Here is a 17,004-nt window from a genome sequence, read left to right as displayed (position 1 = left end):
TAACACACAAATAACCATTTCACTATAAACGGATTTTTTTCAAGTATCTCGAATTAGGCTTACAATGAGTTTGCATGATTCTTGACACAAACAAACCACATAGTTAGAAAGAATCATAAAATCGGCAGCAAACATTAGGTAAGCAAAATCACAACAAGAAATCATCAATCAATTCATCTACTAAACAAGTTAGTATCCTATTTCCTATCTCTACACCTTCTTCAAATGCCTCTACTTCAAAGTCCACCCATTTCCCACTCTTCGAGCTCATATCTTTGTCCACGAGCTCGTCCACCATCAGCTCCTCTGAGTTCGTCCACCTCCATATTTCTCTGTACAAATCATCTGCCATCCATTGCCTTCTATGTAACACCGCCATCTGCTTTGCCCAGAACTCACGACCTCCAGCAAGAAGCCGCCCGCATCTCTGTTCCAGGCATTCACACACACAGTCAAACAATACTCTACGTTCTAGCACATTTTCTTCCATGGTTTTGTATGACTCCATTGTTTGATTCTCCAGCTGCACGAAGAAGTCAGGAGCTACGATTTTGTGAGCTTGTCCCAGAGAGAACTCCTCCAGCAAGAATTCTGTGTGGCTAAGAATATCTTCTATGTATTTTAATTCCCAGTTCGAAGAATCTTTTGAGTCTACCACATGTAGGCTGGAAGAAACGGTTTCAGACATAGCCCCAACAGACAGTGAGGAGGCGGTATCTAATATTTCTGGATCAATTTCAGTTATGTGGGGCTGCTTCCTAGTAGATCTCCAATTCATTCCATCACACAAGTCAAGCGATGAACACTCCATTGGACCTAAATCACCAAAGCATTAATTTGATCCGAATAAGATATAAACAAGGGGAACAGTTAATACCCTTTCACACTACGTTATACTCTTAAAACTCTAAAAATAAGTAAACTGGATCATATTCTGAATTTCGATCCACACAATAGATACAAAATATCCTATTTCTTCATGAAAACCAAGTTCATGAAAATGATGAACAAACAGGATGTGGTATTATACCTTCAATGCTCGAGCTTCTGCCAAAATCAAATGAGTCACAACTAGCTCCTGACAGAGACGGCTGACTTGAGAGTGAAGTGGACCCTTGCAAGTACAGGTGTCTCTGACTGTTACTATCACCAGCCCCTTCAAAGTATCTTAGTCCCTGAAAATGAAAAAACGTTAAAAGTCAGTGACAGAAATAAAGGTGTCAAATTTACTATTTCGGTCTAAGAAATCCAAGAGATTATCCCCTTCTATGGTTATGTTATAGAAGGATATCTATACTACATTCCAGCCCTACTTAATGTTGGAAAAAATACTCCTTTTTTCTATTTTCCAGCCATACTCTCACCATCTCCACTTGACCAGCGAAAGCCTCAAGGTGGGTCAGTTCTGACCTCTGAGATGATTCTAACCGATATATTATGGAGGTCAAGCACATGACGTAATATGTTCCACTTCTACTACTTGATGCAGAAGTACATGAATCAGCTAAGATCACAGAAAATACAGTGCTAAGGACCAAAGTAAATAAACATGGGCTCCATATAATCTTCCCATGCCCTAACACCATGTATCAGGAAGAGTGGTGTTAAAAATTGGTGAAAGGTGTAACAATATGATATCCTTTTCTTTTGACAATCAATGCATAGTAGAGGATAGATGATTACATGATATCTAAGAAACAATGTTTCCTGTCACTTTTCGCTTGGTTAGTACCCGTATTAGAATTATTCAATATGCAATGATACAAAGGTTAAGTTAAAGCGATTGAAACTGAAGAAATAATTGACTAATGACATTTGGTACACCAGTTAGATGTCTTTGTTGGTGGATTTGTAGGCCAGTTATGTGTTTGTTGGTGGATTTGTAGGCCAATCAGATGTCATTTGATGTCCTATCTAATGCTTATTGGAGAGGGTTAACCAATTAATCACACTTTATTGTGCAAGAAATCAAAAGGCAAAAAGATGTTACTGACTTGCCAGGAGAAAAAGAAGAACAAATCAATAATTAGAGAGGACCATCCAAGAAGGATGAAAATCTGTAACTAGAGAAAAACAACTCATCAATTATAAGGGAACCAATTTCATTTAAACTCAGAATACTGAGTCTCCCTATGCATTTAACTCTCCCTTAAACTTCCGTTTGATGCTTATGTCCAAAATCAGCTATCTAATTTTCACTTGTTTATAGTACGATGCTACCAGAATGACAAAAACAATATTGCTACAAGGACATAGGTCATTGATATATAAAACTAGCAAAAGAAGGTCCAAAGGAAGGTGCAATACCTTGCTTGCTTGTTCAGCTTGGAGCCAAAGTTCATCAGCAGAAGGACAATCGGATGCATCCTGGGCTTCTAGTTTATTTTTGCCTATACCATTATCCATGGGCAGGGACTCCACCAGGTTAACTGCAGGACTCATGTTTCCATAGTTATTACTGGAAAAAGAAGCTGATCCTTGCATTTCTTTCTGGGAAAACTCAACCCTAGAAGTCAATTCTTGAAGTTTTTGTTCCAAAAGTACACTTAAAGCATCTCCGCCTATAACATTTAACCCTGAAGAGGACGCCGCAGAAGTTCTTAAATCAGATCCGTGTACCCAAGGGTCGTGACTGGGCGAAGTTGAGCTAGTTGCTTCCAATACTGCAGCACTTGAACTAGATCCAACAGACTTCTTGATCGGTGATGTAAATGTGAATGACACGACATCAAAACTATTTTTCTTGTCAATAACATCCCATTTAGAATCACCTTCAGAGGCAACATTACATTTTATAGATTTTTCATCTTTCATGGTCGTAACTTTTTGAGCAACACCTCCACGAGACTGAACATTCCTATTCATAGGTAATCTTTTCTTTGAAGTTGTCTTTGCTCTCAACGAAGAAACCTCCTTTCCAGGATCAGCAGCTACAAAATTTGTCTTTCTAGATGTCACCACATTATTGACCACAATTTTAGTGACATTCCTGTTAGTCCGCCCATTAATGTTATTGGAAGACATGTTTGATTCTTGTCTTTCCTTGGGCTGGGAACAAGAAGGTTCAAAATTTGCATCATCTTTGCCTGAGGCACGATTTTGCTTCTGATTATTCAACCTGAGCGCATCAGACGGCCTGCTTGACGAACTTTGCTTTTCCACTTTCTTTTGGGCATGTGCTAGATCCCTAGGTACACATCCATTGTGTTCTTTTTGCTTCTCAGAACTTTTGCTACCAGAAGAAGCTGTCCCATCTTTTTTGTGGAAGTTGGATTTTGCCTGAACTGCAAGAGAAACTGGCTTTTCATTATTCTTTAGTCTTTGCGAACTTGCCCTTTTGGATTCTTCAGATCCCTTATACTGATAACTTTCTTCTAATCGGCCTTTACCCCGAGCATTTAGTTGTTTCTTGAAATTTTTAGAATTTTCCTCTTTCCCCCTGTGGGATGCACCAGCTGATTGAGAAGATCGGTGAGCAGACTCCATTTTCTCCTTCAAATCCCGAACTCTAAATGGTCCAGAAGGTAACCCAAGTGATGAGAAATTTCCTTTAGTTGTTGACCTTGGACTCTGCTCCATTATCTTGGAAGCTGCCTCAATTATGTAAGCAGCATTTTTAGGTGGAATGAATCCGGGACTTTTGATAGGAGACAGGAGCCGGTTATGAGTAACAGAGATGGGCTTAGAGGATTTGGGAGGCAGTACCTCTCTTTGAAACCTCTCTATATGTCGATTCTGCACCTTCTGCAACCTCAGGTCCAAAGGATTCCGACTAGATCCATCCAACTTATAGCGCACACTCTCAAAGATTACAATATCATGTTCACCATGAAATGCAGGAGCGGCCTTTAAGTAACTAGAATCTCTAAACGAATAGGACTCGGGAAATGGATTAGAACAAGGTTCATTAACATTTGCAGTCGGCAAAGAATCCAGTCCCATAAGACGTGCAACAACCCCAGGTGCTTTTGATGCCTGTTCTGAGTCGTCACTAGCTAACGAAGCAAAAGGATAATCATTGTCACATGTGGCATTAAGTTGGAAGGCTTTGTCAAGCACCTTCACACAAGCACACAACAAAATAATAAAGTCAGTACCAAAGACCTTTATGCCTGATGCAATAGAATAAAATCAAGATAAGTACCAGCTGACGTCGTGCAATGACTGAACCATGACAACTCTCTTTTCCTTGGTTCGAACTCTCTGCATACAATACCGAAAATGACGTTTAAACACCAAAATACAATAAGACCATACGACAGTTACAATAAGAAGAAGAATACCAGGCAGATCAGGTTTGACAGTGAAGAGCTTCTTCCGAGATTTACCATTCCAATCGAACAACTGAAGAAAACCTCCCTTTCCTCGCTTCTCTACCTCCATTTTAGTTCTTCACTCCAGCATAAAATTGATTTTCTCTAGATAACAAGCAGATAAATCAAGTGACACCCATCTAGTAGAGTAGAGTGAAAACAAATGTTCCCAATCTCTACTCTTAGGAATTAAAGTGGTCAAAAATTGGAAAAGAAACAAATAAAATGATTAGAACTCCACTGAAAGCTAACAAAAAACAGACCCCATATCAAGATGGACGGAACCCTAACACAGGCTTTTCCCCAAAACAAAATGCAGGACACTAGCACACACAAACCAAAGATTCAAGAAAAATATGGAGACCTCACTTCATATAAACACACATTAGACGCAAAAAAGGTCAAATCTCATTCAATCCCAGCGCTTAAATTAATGTATCTAAATCTACACAGCTACTCGTGCCCGTAAACAATGTGCAGTGGAGTATAGTTTAGCAACATTCCTTCAAACAGGCTGCACAAACAAACCTGAAAAGCTCATATCCAAAATCTTCACATCGCTACTGTGAATCAGAATCCGTACAAAGCTTGAATCTTTCTAGTCAGAAACATCAGCATTAATTGAAGAGTACAGAATGAGAGCAGAGGTAAAGATCTGGGACGTTGAACGAGAAGTGGAGATGGGATTTTGAAATTCAATCTCACGGAGCAGGAGAGAGATAGTGTTGATTTGAAAAAAAAGAGTGAAATGTGTGTTGGAACAAAACAAGACAACAGAGAGTCATGTAATTGAAATTAATTAATTGAAAATAGTAATTTTGTTCTCAAAAAGTGGAAATTAATGAATTGAAAATTCTGGGAATAATAATTTCTTCACATGGTTGGTTTCAGGAAAATTATTTGAAGCTTTGGCAATAATTTCTCAAGTAGACATAATATGGGTAATGTTAATCTTATGTATGCCGAAAAATAAGCTTGTCGTCGAAATTTGGATGATTGTGTTTTGTTTTTTATGTTTGAAGTTATTTGAGATTGGCTTGAAATAAATTTAAATGAGTATTAGTGGAATTTATTATTTGATTGAATGACATTAGTAAATCCTAGCCTGGATATGTTGGTTTAACTCCATTAAAATTAGAGAGCGTGACATAAATTAGAACGCCTTCTGGACTAAACTCCTTCCAAACCCAAACTGTTTTCTCCACGTATATACTCATATCTTTCCATATTCAACGAGAAATTAAATGTTTTCCTAATTTACATTTACTTATTAACTTTATAATGAAGTATCACGCTTTCAGTTTTTCTAAAGCCATATTTGGTTGGTAGGATTCTGTCTGAGTGATTCCTTAAATTTTAAATTTCTGTGTTTGTTACGATTTTAATAAACTGAGAAAGTAATCAGAATCCGAGAACAAGGAAAGTTAGTACAACTTTCCAGGATTCTGAATCCTAATATTTCTTAAATATTCTTTTCCCTAGTTTTAGGATTCTTACATATATAATAATATAGTATAATTTTTATCATTATTATTATTATAAATTATAAGTCATACTTAATTTCACTATAATAAATAAATATAATTAAATTATCATAATTATAATATATTTTATAATAATTCATAATAGTAATTAATAATTTATTAAATAATTAAAATATAATTATACAATATAACGTGTAATAAATTATTATTATTATTATATTTTGTATAAATTATTAATTAATCAATAAAGTCATAATGCAATTTTAATTTATAAAATTTATTCAATTATAATATCCGTAAACATTACTATAATTATAAAATAATAATTATTATATTTATTATTATAATAAAAAATGAATATAATACTCCATGCAACTGCAATTATAATTATAATTATAATTATATTATTATATATTATGATGGATAATCCATATTAAACTATCCAACGCAATAAAAATATAATAATATAATTATTATTATTTGTAATTAATAATTTATTAAAATTTTTATATTATTATTCTTTTATTTAAATTAAGAAATAGTAAGTATATTTTTAGTTTGGTGTTTAAATTAAATATAAATTTAAAATCTTGATATTTTCCAAACACATGAAAGTAAAGTTACCAGGAATCATGTTCCCGGGATTTATTTTCCCACGAATCATTTTCCATGTCAACTTTACTTTTCCGTCAACCAAACATGACCTTATATCATTCGCAAGAATTATATATATGTATCGGATTTTTTGTTAGGCAAATGAAAATAAAATTAAATGCCTCGCCATGATGGACTCAACCTAAGACCATTGTATCCAATTTTGTTCCATAATGTAAGGGGTTTTATAAAAATAAATATTTTCATTTTTAGCCTTTCAATTTGGTGTTAAAATGTACTGATTCTTTATCGTTTTGCCCACAAATTAAAAATATATATATATATATGTGGTTGGCTAATACGACGTTTTAAAATGTATATAAATCACAAAGTTGAACTGTCATTCATTTATTAATTTCGTTATCGTAAGTTATAGCAAGTAAATTCTAAATATATAAATACAATTGAAGATACACTAAAAAGTAAAAATATGTAAAAGTCTTTATTCAAAATATTAATGTAATATACTATGAAAAATATAAAGAGGTAGAATAAAAGTTTGTACCCCTCCAACAACTTTCCCTCTTTCGTAGGTTTTTTATAGAGGGGAATGCCCAATTTGGGTAATTGAACGTCATTATAGCCCCCCCCCCCCCCCCCCCCCCCCAATTCCCAAATAAGCCATTTTCATTATCCTCTGCAGATAGCATATCTATGGAACAAAGAGCATCAACTTTGAAGTGGTGATTCACCAAGACAGAGAGCCTTGGTTAACAAAACGAGGACTTTGTGGTACTTGGTCATATTATAGTGGACCATACAATATTTTCTCATTAACTTTATGAGAGTGTACAAAACGCGCGTTTTATATGTAAATTAGATTAATACAGTAACACAAAATTATTATCATTCTATATCTTTGTTATGACTAGACATTGGATGCCAATGTCCAACCAAAATTCTAGGCCAAATCACCCAACATCAAAGGGGTTATTGTGTTGTGGACCAAGGAATCTATTCAATTTCACTATTACACTTCCTAAAAAGCTATATTTACTCCGATATTCTTTCATTCTTTAAATAAACAAGAGTACTAATAAAGAAAGGGGGAGAAAAAGAGAATATGTTATATAAATTCATAAGAATTTGGTTAGAGCTAGCATGAAGAGAAATATGTGGGTTGGAGAGTTAATATTCCTTATTATCATATCATGCTAACTGCCCAATCACATTTAATCGAATACAAAACTATAGTAATTAAAATAAATTAAATAATAGTCATGACCCCTTACCTGTGGCTCTTTCTCTTTCACGAGTTTGGAAGATATATAGATTATCTCAAGCATATATATCATTAACAACAATAAAATCATGCATGTCGGTATTCATATTAATTACTACATTTATATATCATCAAAAGGAACTCGGATTAATATATATGATGTTCATGTCCGCCAACAAATCTGAGTGTTATTTGAAACAAAAAGCCTACACAAACCTTTTGATTGCAAATAAACAAGGAAAATCTTCCACATATCTTTTTTTATATATGGGTATATGTGAATGTGAGCAATAATAGCAATGAAAATAAAACAATGAAGGATTGGGTGTGCAAGAAGAATTAGTATCCATGCACAAGTTTAGTGTATTTGATCTTGAACCAACTCAACCCTTTCTTCCACTTGTTCTTCATTTTTCCTTCCAAGGCATACATTTTGTATTTGGCCACCCTTCTCTTCCTCTTCCTCTCTGAATTGTTGAGCCATGCCCCTAACACCGAATTTCCTCTCTTGCTCAAATCCTCGTACGAAGACATTTCGACTTTACTAACCTGCATTGTCTTTTTTTTGTTTTTTTGTTTTTTTATCTCTTTTCCTCTCTTTCTCTATCTCTCTCTCTCTATGCAAGAGAGAAGAGAAAGAAGGATTTGAGGATTTGCCTTCACAGATAATTGATTAATACCACGTCTTTTAGGATTTGATGCAATGCTCAATTGTTTATAGCTAGGGTTTGATATTCCTTTTTTTTTCTTTCCTTTTCTGAGTTGGTATGTCTTGTGTGATGTGTGATCAATTAAACTTATGAAGCGGATGATTAGGAGGAGAAGAATGTGGAGGGCCAGAAACTTAACTTTTCTATATATTTTATCCTACTAATACATCATTTATTATTTAAAATGATTATGTATTGAGCAAACTATGTGCAATACCTATAATATAATAATGAGAATTGAAATAGATGGATACAAAATAAATGTCAAAACCTACAGTGCTTTATTTTACTATACCATTACCTTACAAAATAAATATTGAACCAAATTGTGGTAACTCATGTGTCCTGTGCTTTAAGTTTAAATATACAGCTTTTGTGAAAACGGACCTCCACCGTCCATTAGCATTCAAATCAAACCCTTCCCCCCTTCATCTATGCAAGCTTAATTTCAAGCCTAACTGAGAGTGTGGGAGTTTGAGGAGAGCCAACTATTTTGGCGTTAGGCTTTTGGAAGAAAAGACGATGCTCGGACTTTCCATTCTCCTCGGCGCAAGTAATGGAAAATTTTAGCAACATCATGGAAGACTTTAGGAATCCAAACAAAATATTCAATCTGAAGGAATGACTCCTCGAAATACGTATAACTAGACGGATAATTGAGATTCTAGGTTGAATGGTCGAGAAGAAACGACTTTTATAGTATCTTGGTACTTGGGTCAATGGCCGGTGTCGGAATTCCCCTCACACAAGGTCCCTTGATTGATAGCTTGGATGAAATTTGGAATTAGTTGTGGCCACAGAAGTTGCAAAGAGGTACAAGCCAAGCTGATACTAAGTTTTTCTAAGGTGTTTGCTACTTCGTTCTTAATTTGATTAGTTGTTTAGTCTTTTGAGGTCCTTTTGTTGTTTTGGTTTTTTTCTTGTTGTGCTTAGTGGTGCTTTCCGAGTGTGTGGTTCTGCGGCTTGCTTTTGCTCTGGTTTTATTATACAATATGGGGTGGTATGTAGGCTCTTTTAGTAGAGTAGTTGGGTTCTTTTCTTTTGATTTTATCTTGCTCGTTGTTTTACTCGCCTAGCTTTATAGCTCGAGCCTTGGACTTTGTCCCTATTTAATCAAAAATAAAAAATTTTAAAAAAATCTCTGCATTCACCCCTTGATCTCTGATGTGTGCACTGAAAGTCTCTTTTGAATTTGGTATTAAAATTCGTCTCATCTCAAAAGTCTTTTTAGTCTTTTTAGGGGTGATGAAATAGTAGCAGTAAGTTATTTAACAATTATCCATTTCTTTATAATTTACGTTATTCATTCATCATTAGGAACTGTTTGTAAATATTTCTCAAAAGCTTGCAACTCATACATTTTAACCTAATTTTTTATATTTATATCTATTTTATTAAAAACAAAATTAAAGTGAATATGAATATCACTCCAACCCTTTTCTTAACAATACAAGATTTTATGCGGTACTATTATCTTATGTGGTAAGTGAAAAAAACATGGAGTACTAATAAAATAAAGATAATAGTATTTCTATTTTTAAAATGAATCATTTTCTTGACACGGATTAAAGAAAATGAGCAGTCTACGTACAGGATAAAATAATAGCTCAGCTCAGCACAAGACAACACACTTTGAAGTGTGGTGATCTCCTGATAAAATTAATACTATAATTAACTATCAAACGATCGACAATTTATTAATTCGAAAAGTTGAGATGCAGTTGATTCTATCACTAAATATTAGGATAAAAATAACAAAATTATTATAGATCCCGCGGTAGGCTTTAATATATGCCCTTGACATATTTTGATTGAATATTAATAAATTCTAGTTGAATATTGAGGAATTAATATACCCCATTTTTTACGAAAACAAAACGTCACAATTGAAAATTTATAAATACTTAGGGGATAGTTGTGCTTTTCATAAGAGTTCTTACTGTCGTCATTTTTCTGATATGAGAGTTTTCTTTAGTCACAAAAATGTTTTTCTAATTTTTCTAAAAGCATTCTTTCCACATCTTTACAAGTACTATACAATAAGTAGATTCCGAAATTCAAATGAAAAGGATATAAAAATAAAATACACAAAAATAAACGAAATTGTTACATATATAACCGCGTAAGCTGTCAAAGATTCGTATTTTCAAACCAAATCCAAATTAAAATCCAACTTGATACATTTTTGGGTGCCGAAATTAATGTGTAGTTGCAAGACGGCATTACACGTAAATTTATTGTTATTCCGATTCAAAAAGCTACTCCATATATTATAATCCATTATAAGTTATACAAAGTCTATACTCTTGTGGAATTGTTTTCACAGCTCCCCTCCATCTTCCAAAATAGTTGAAAAGACATTCGATCAATGATTAAAATGATTAAATGTCACGATAAAAAATCGTAATTGGATGAGAAAAAAAATACTACTAATAGTATCACTTTGATCTTACTTCGTACTCGCGGAGGCCTTTCCACGCCCACGCGGTTTGTGTCAATTTCTTGTTTCATTCTATTCAACGTTTTCTTTCTTTTTCTATTTTGGCTAGTCTCACATTAATGAATAAGATAGACAACTAACCTATATTTTATTTTAGATCCCACTCATTTAATTAAGCGATTAACAGTTTAATCATCGGCTGAATATTAATGACATCGACTCCAACATTACTTAGGGTGGTTATTATATATACATTTCCGAAAATTTAGTAGAATTGTTATACTTCAAAATGCATGCATCTTCAGCTTATTTTTATAAGCATTTCTGAAATAATTTGTCATGAAATTGACTAAAATCATAATTTATAGATATTTAACTTTCAAATGCATGCATCTTAATTCATAGTATGTGACTCAAAGATGATCTTAATTATTTCACAGTTACAATAACTTATCATAGTAACTAATTTTATGTCTAATAGAAGTGCTTTAATTTCTTTCTTCCTAAAAAAGACTTTCCATGAAATTTCTTAATAATTTACGACTTTGAATTCATGGTTTTCTTTTCCCCTCTTATTCCATTTTCTTCTTTCCTTTTGCTTTGACACGATAGTAATAAAACAAAAGCCTTTTATAAGAAATTCTCCAAACTAAAATATCATGATAAATACTAAAATAAAAAGTAGTCGATACAAAATATATATACTATCGCTGACATGCAAAGCTTCTCAGAACTATTTAAAATTATGGAGATTTTCGCTCCATTTTACGCCAATTTATATATTGTTTTACAAAATCTAGTTATTTTGTTTTATAGTACTATTTAAAACAGTAAGTTGAAATTTAATGCAACAATATTATGGAGAATATATAGGAAAACAATTAAGAATCGAAAGTGGAAGTGCAAACATTGTGAGTGTGGTTGTGTGAGAGTTTAAATAATGTTGGGAAGTTTCTGTTAAATCTGTTATAAACCATCTCAACCTCACATCACATAACCTTGACTAATCTGAGCACCGTGTTTTGTTTTAATTAATTACACTAGTTATGAAAATCAGTGAAGCTTCCTCCCTTCCTAGGTAGTTTCCTTCAAATTCCCTATTTCTCCTATATTTAAACCACCATTATTTCTTAATATTTTGCAGCACAAATTTCAATAGCTTCACAATTTTATGTCGCCAAAACGACAGCTCTCACAGGAGGGTGACGAACTCCAGAACAAACGTCGCCATTTCTTCCCCAAGTCGGCCAATTTCTCCTTTTTCTTTTTCCATTTTACGACTACATTTGTACTTAGTTGATTCGGTTGTTTTTTTTGCAGTATATCAGGGACCAGCAGATACCGGAATCTTGAAGACTTCGCTCCCATGTTGGAACCCATCATGCGGAATTGGGTATATAAATATTCATGTCCTTCTCTATCCTTTAGAATTAGTTATGCTAGAGTATTTTGATGATTTGTGATTGATTTTGATAGGTGAAAGAGGAGGTGGACAGTGCAATAGATCGGTTGGTTAATGTTATGCTATATATATTCTCGTTTGTTGTACAAAGTTAGTACTTTACTATGAAGTTGTTCTGTTTGTTGTAGTGTATTCTCGGGTGCGGAGAGTGAGAGGAGGAGTCTGCGTTTGCGGTTTGAGAGTAGGCTGCCGGCCACTATTTTTACAGGAAACAAGATTGGGACAAGCCCGGTGAAAATCTCCTTGTACGATCCAAGCTGCGACAAAGTTGTGGCAACGGGTCCGTATTCTTGGATGAAGGTGGGTGTAGTGGTGGTGCAGGGTGACTTCGATGGCGAGGAGTGTTCAGCGAAGGAGTTTGACAGCAAAGTCGTGCAGAGCAGGCAAGGGAAAAGGCCACTGTTGAACGGGGAGGCGATTGTAGCGTTGAAGGATGGGGTAGGCTACATCCACAACCTCTCCTTCACGGATAACTCCAGCTGGGATCGGTCTGGCACGTTCCGTTTAGGACTCAGAGTCCATTCTAGTTCTAGTTCGGGTTCTGGTGAAGTGAGTGTTAGAGAAGGGGTTAGCAACGCGTTCAAAGTAAAAGATCAACGCGGAGAATGTGAGTTGTAGTGTTCATTTTCTTATTCATAACATAACATATGTAGTTGTGTTAGTAGTGATAATTAACGACATGATGATGATGGGGTGTATGTATGATCAGCTTATCAGAAGCACCATCCGCCGCAGTTGAATGATCAAGTGTGGCGCTTGGAGAAGATAGGTAAAAACGGCGCAAGCCATAAACAGCTCACCAAACTTGGCATTTCCAACGTTGGAGATTTGTTGAGGTTGCTTGCCATGAATCCGGTCTCAGTACGCGATGTGAGATGCATAGATAGATAGATAACATATGAATTGAATTGATCATGTTTATGAAAGATGAAAAGCAGTGTGTTTTTTGTGGCAGGCACTTGGTAAGAAGATGTCCAACAAGAAATGGGAGACAATTGTGGCACACGCTGCTGAATGCGTCTTAGACGACAAGAAATATATTTACACGAATGCACAAGGGAGTTCCCTGATGTTCAACTCCATCTACAGCCTCATTGGAGTAACATTTGATGGCCTCACTTATATCCCTATGCATAGTCTGCCCGCTTATCAACGGGTAGTTGCTTCTCTTCACTTCACATTTGTAACATTATTTGATTGTCATAACTCACTCTATATTTTGCCAGAAAGCGGTGGAGGAGCTCAAGCAGCGAGCTTTTGAAAACTTAAGCAGCTGGGAAATTTGTGAACCTGATCTTAGCATGCTTCCTCAAACTATGGGACAAGGTAATCCAAACTCAAGAAATGGTGGGCTAATAATCTTAAATTGTAGTACTAGTATATGAAATAAGGTTTTAATTGTGATAGGTGAGGTAGAGATGGAGATGAATACTCATCATCCACCGCTCGAAAATGTGACGTTTGAGATGGGAGATGCTTCACAAATGGAAGGATTCAATGTGACATTCAACAACTAGTTTTGGGTTTAAGTAACTTTGGTACTGTACGTAGTGCTGGGACAAGATTTTGAGGTCGAGTGATCATCTGCTTAATTCTTTTTTTTTCCAATCAAAATATTTAAATCGGTATAGTTTCCTCTAATTCTGGCTTATCTTTATTCCCCAGGAGCATTAGCAGAAAACAAGAGTTGCATTGGTGCACCACAAAAGTGAAGCTAGTTTTAATTTCTGTATGTAAGAAAATGTTAAGAGCAGCTGAAAACAAGATTGTGTTTCTTTTGAATCTTCTGAGGTTTCTTCAATCGAATTATGTGTATTAATGGTAATTGTAAATATTTTGTTGTTAGTGATATCTTACTAGTGTTTGGTTATATGTTTGAAACCTACAATTAAAAATTCGTGGAAATAATCAATAAATACTACTATTAATCAGATTCTCTTTATACAAGCCAAATTTTAATCAGATACAAGACTATATACTCAATTATCTCAAACCGTAACTCGCGACCAGTGGCCACTAGCGTGGAACCACTTCTTGGACAGCTCTTTTGCTTAATATATGGCCAAAATGTGATGTCTCTAAACCAGTCTAGAAACCAAAAACTCCGCAAATTAGAGGCCATCTCTATCAAAACCTTTGTTAAGTTGTATATATTCATATTCTGATACTCTGATACTGATAGTATATTTTTGCATGTAGGGTCTCAACCATGCAAAATGAGGTGGTAGAAAACAACAAACTCTATCCTCCTCTATTATGCCCTCAAAATACGTGCAAAGTTTTTTAAATTGGTAGAAAATGAAAAGAAATCAAACTTTCTTTTATTACAAGAGAATCAATCAATCTATTACTCTCTTCATCAAATAATCTCATTTCTCTATTTTGGCCATACACTATAATTTACTCACTCTTTATCTTTTTCATAGTTATAGTTGTACCCGATTTGTGGGGCTTTCAGTTTTATTTCTTGTTCTGTTGTTGGGTCCAAGTCACTTTAGACTATGTTTTAGGAATTGATTTTTAGTATATTCATGGATTGCAAGTTTGTCTAAATCCCTTGGTATGATGGAATGGAATGGTAGAATGGAATGTGATTCCTACTTCCATTTTATTCATTTGCTTGGTGTGATGGAATGAACGAGTGAATGGATGAAAATGCAAAGGAAATCCAAGGAAATTGACATTTCATTCCTATCTTCTTTCCATTCCAACCTCATTCCATTCCATCATACCAAGCAAGCCCTAAGTGTTTTTTATTAAAGAACAATTATGAGAAGCTAACCCAATCTATCACACTCTTAAAAGATTTCTGAAGAGTCCTGTTTGAAAGGATATTCTCCATTTCGGAAAGTTATCTAATAGTTGAGTCATTTTCATATATAGTACTCCCCCCGTCCCACAAAATATGTCACATCTGTGGGACGGCACGAGATTTTAAGAGGTTTTATTTTGTGTGTTAAATGAAGAGAGAAAATATAATTTTTATATTTATGTGAGAGAGAACTTTTTCCAAAAATAGAAATTTGACATCTTTTGTGGGATAAACTAAAAATGAAAGTGTGACGTCTACTATGGGACGGAGGGAGTAACTTTTTTTTATTTTTCTTACTTTACTCTCTCTTACTTTATTCACTCTATTTTATTCACTTTTTGCTTTATGCTCTCTATCTTTTTCTTTTTCTTACTTTTTTTTATCTATTTATTTAACATACTCAACATTCATTTCTTAAACTTCGTATCGAAAATTTTTCCTTAACTATGAGGGAACGGAGGGTTTAGTTCAGAGAAAAGATGAAGAGAAGGCCATATATTTGCAAAGATGGAGTGAAGACAATAAGAGCATCTCCTACGGCGGACGTCGCGGTAGGACGTCGCGGAAGTCCGACCGGACGTCCGCCGCTGTGAAGAAAAAGGTAGGACACGCCCGTCCCGTGCGCCAATCGGATGGGCTCGCCCGTCCGCCCCACGTCCGACCGGACGTCCGCCGCTGTGGCATAGGTCGGACGTCCGGATTTAAAAGTTTATTTTAAAAAAAAAACTCTATAAATAGGGCTCGTTGAACTTTATTTCATTCACACCACTTGTGTTGACAAGTTTCTCTCTCTAAAATCTATAAATTTCATTTCTAAATGGAGTACAATAGGAACTCCCCCAACACGAGCGAAGGAAACACACCCCCGTTTTCCGCCGGAACGGAGGGAAACTTTAATGCGGGGATGAATCCCCAAATGGCAGGGATGGCGGGGATTACTCCCCAAATGTTCTTAAATATGTACAATTGGATGAGTCAGATGGGTGGGATGATGCCCGGGGCAGCGGGGATGGGCGGTACGTCGCCAAATATGGCGGGGGTTGGGTGGGATGATGCCCTCAGACACCTAGGGAATCTGTCTATCGCCCATATATAGGTTTGTTGGCCGATGATTCCCCTAGTAGTGTTCCGGAGACTCAGTACGCTGGCATCGAGACTTTCTCCTTTGAGCAGTTGGGGCAGGAGTTGGGGCTATCGCCGATCCATGAGACTCCCGATGAGGTGGAGCCTGCTGCAAGGGGCAGGGGCAAAGGCAAGGGCAAGGCCAGGGGCGGAGGTAAGGGCAAGGGCAACTGGAAAGCCCCGAGCTCTTCCTCGCAAACGGGGGCAGAGGAGGAGGGTGAGAGGAGGACGATCTGGACCGTGTGGGAAAACGCCGCGCTTGCGAAGGCCTGGATCGGTGTAGTCGAGGACCCCTATATCGGGGCGAACCAGTATATTGACCGATTGTGGAAGCGCATTAGTGAGGCTGGGGCGAGGCCTCGCACTTCCGAGCAATGCCGGAAACAGTGGGATCGGTTGAGGCCTAAGCTCGGTCGTTTTGCCGCCCTCTACCAAAACAACCTGCGCATGGCGACCAGCGGCATGTGTGAGGAGGATGTGAAGAATCGGGCCTTGGCCCAGTATCCTGACAAAGAATTGAAGTTCAAAGTGTTTGACCAATGGGAGGCCTTTCTCGTGGTCAGAGATTCGCAAAAGTTTTGTGCGGGTGTCGACTCGGGCTGGAAGCGGACGAAGATCAACTCTTCCGGTGAGTACAGCAGCAGTGCTGGTTCGCACAAGCTCCCCGAAGCCGAGGAAGTGGCCCCGCTACCACGACCAGACTCTCGCCGTCGTCGTCGCCCGATGGGGCAAAAGGCTGCGCAGCGGATGGCGAGGGGAAGCGGCAGCCACAGCGGGTCCTTCGA

General features: G+C 36.3%; 2 protein-coding genes across 2 annotated transcripts; one reads left to right on the top strand and one right to left on the bottom strand.

The window, feature by feature from the left end:
• LOC125203420 (uncharacterized) lies at nucleotides 1-5,159 on the bottom strand. The gene is made up of 6 exons (XM_048101757.2): nucleotides 4,842-5,159; nucleotides 4,284-4,418; nucleotides 4,145-4,203; nucleotides 2,308-4,059; nucleotides 1,031-1,175; nucleotides 1-816 (listed from the first exon to the last, which is right to left on the bottom strand). Exons 2-6 carry the CDS (start codon nucleotides 4,381-4,383, stop codon nucleotides 149-151), a joined length of 2,724 nt encoding a protein of 907 aa, XP_047957714.1. The 5' UTR covers nucleotides 4,384-4,418; nucleotides 4,842-5,159; the 3' UTR covers nucleotides 1-148.
• Nucleotides 5,160-11,971: 6,812 nt separating this feature from the next.
• LOC125208531 (calmodulin-binding protein 60 B-like) lies at nucleotides 11,972-14,155 on the top strand. The gene is made up of 9 exons (XM_048108165.2): nucleotides 11,972-12,065; nucleotides 12,144-12,216; nucleotides 12,300-12,331; nucleotides 12,414-12,892; nucleotides 12,995-13,155; nucleotides 13,241-13,441; nucleotides 13,512-13,611; nucleotides 13,693-13,856; nucleotides 13,951-14,155. Exons 1-8 carry the CDS (start codon nucleotides 11,995-11,997, stop codon nucleotides 13,800-13,802), a joined length of 1,227 nt encoding a protein of 408 aa, XP_047964122.1. The 5' UTR covers nucleotides 11,972-11,994; the 3' UTR covers nucleotides 13,803-13,856; nucleotides 13,951-14,155.
• Nucleotides 14,156-17,004: the final 2,849 nt, after the last annotated feature.

This window comes from Salvia hispanica, chromosome 6, assembly GCF_029641045.1.
Source record: "Salvia hispanica isolate PSC_SH4W2 chromosome 6, Shi_PSC_v1, whole genome shotgun sequence".
Taxonomy (NCBI): domain Eukaryota; kingdom Viridiplantae; phylum Streptophyta; class Magnoliopsida; order Lamiales; family Lamiaceae; genus Salvia; species Salvia hispanica.
Note: the sequence above shows the minus strand (reverse complement) of the source record. Positions and strands in the feature narration are given on the sequence as shown.

Coding starts and splice junctions, on each gene's coding strand:
- LOC125208531 (XM_048108165.2), top strand. CDS start 11,995: ATGTCGCCAAAACGACAGCTCTCACAGGAGGGTGACGAACTCCAGAAC. Junction 12,066..12,143: donor CGTCGCCATTTCTTCCCCAA/GTCGGCCAATTT, acceptor TTTTTTTTGCAG/TATATCAGGGACCAGCAGAT. Junction 13,612..13,692: donor TCCTCAAACTATGGGACAAG/GTAATCCAAACT, acceptor TAATTGTGATAG/GTGAGGTAGAGATGGAGATG.
- LOC125203420 (XM_048101757.2), bottom strand. CDS start 4,383: ATGGAGGTAGAGAAGCGAGGAAAGGGAGGTTTTCTTCAGTTGTTCGAT. Junction 4,060..4,144: donor TCATTGCACGACGTCAGCTG/GTACTTATCTTG, acceptor GCTTGTGTGAAG/GTGCTTGACAAAGCCTTCCA. Junction 817..1,030: donor CAGAAGCTCGAGCATTGAAG/GTATAATACCAC, acceptor TTGGTGATTTAG/GTCCAATGGAGTGTTCATCG.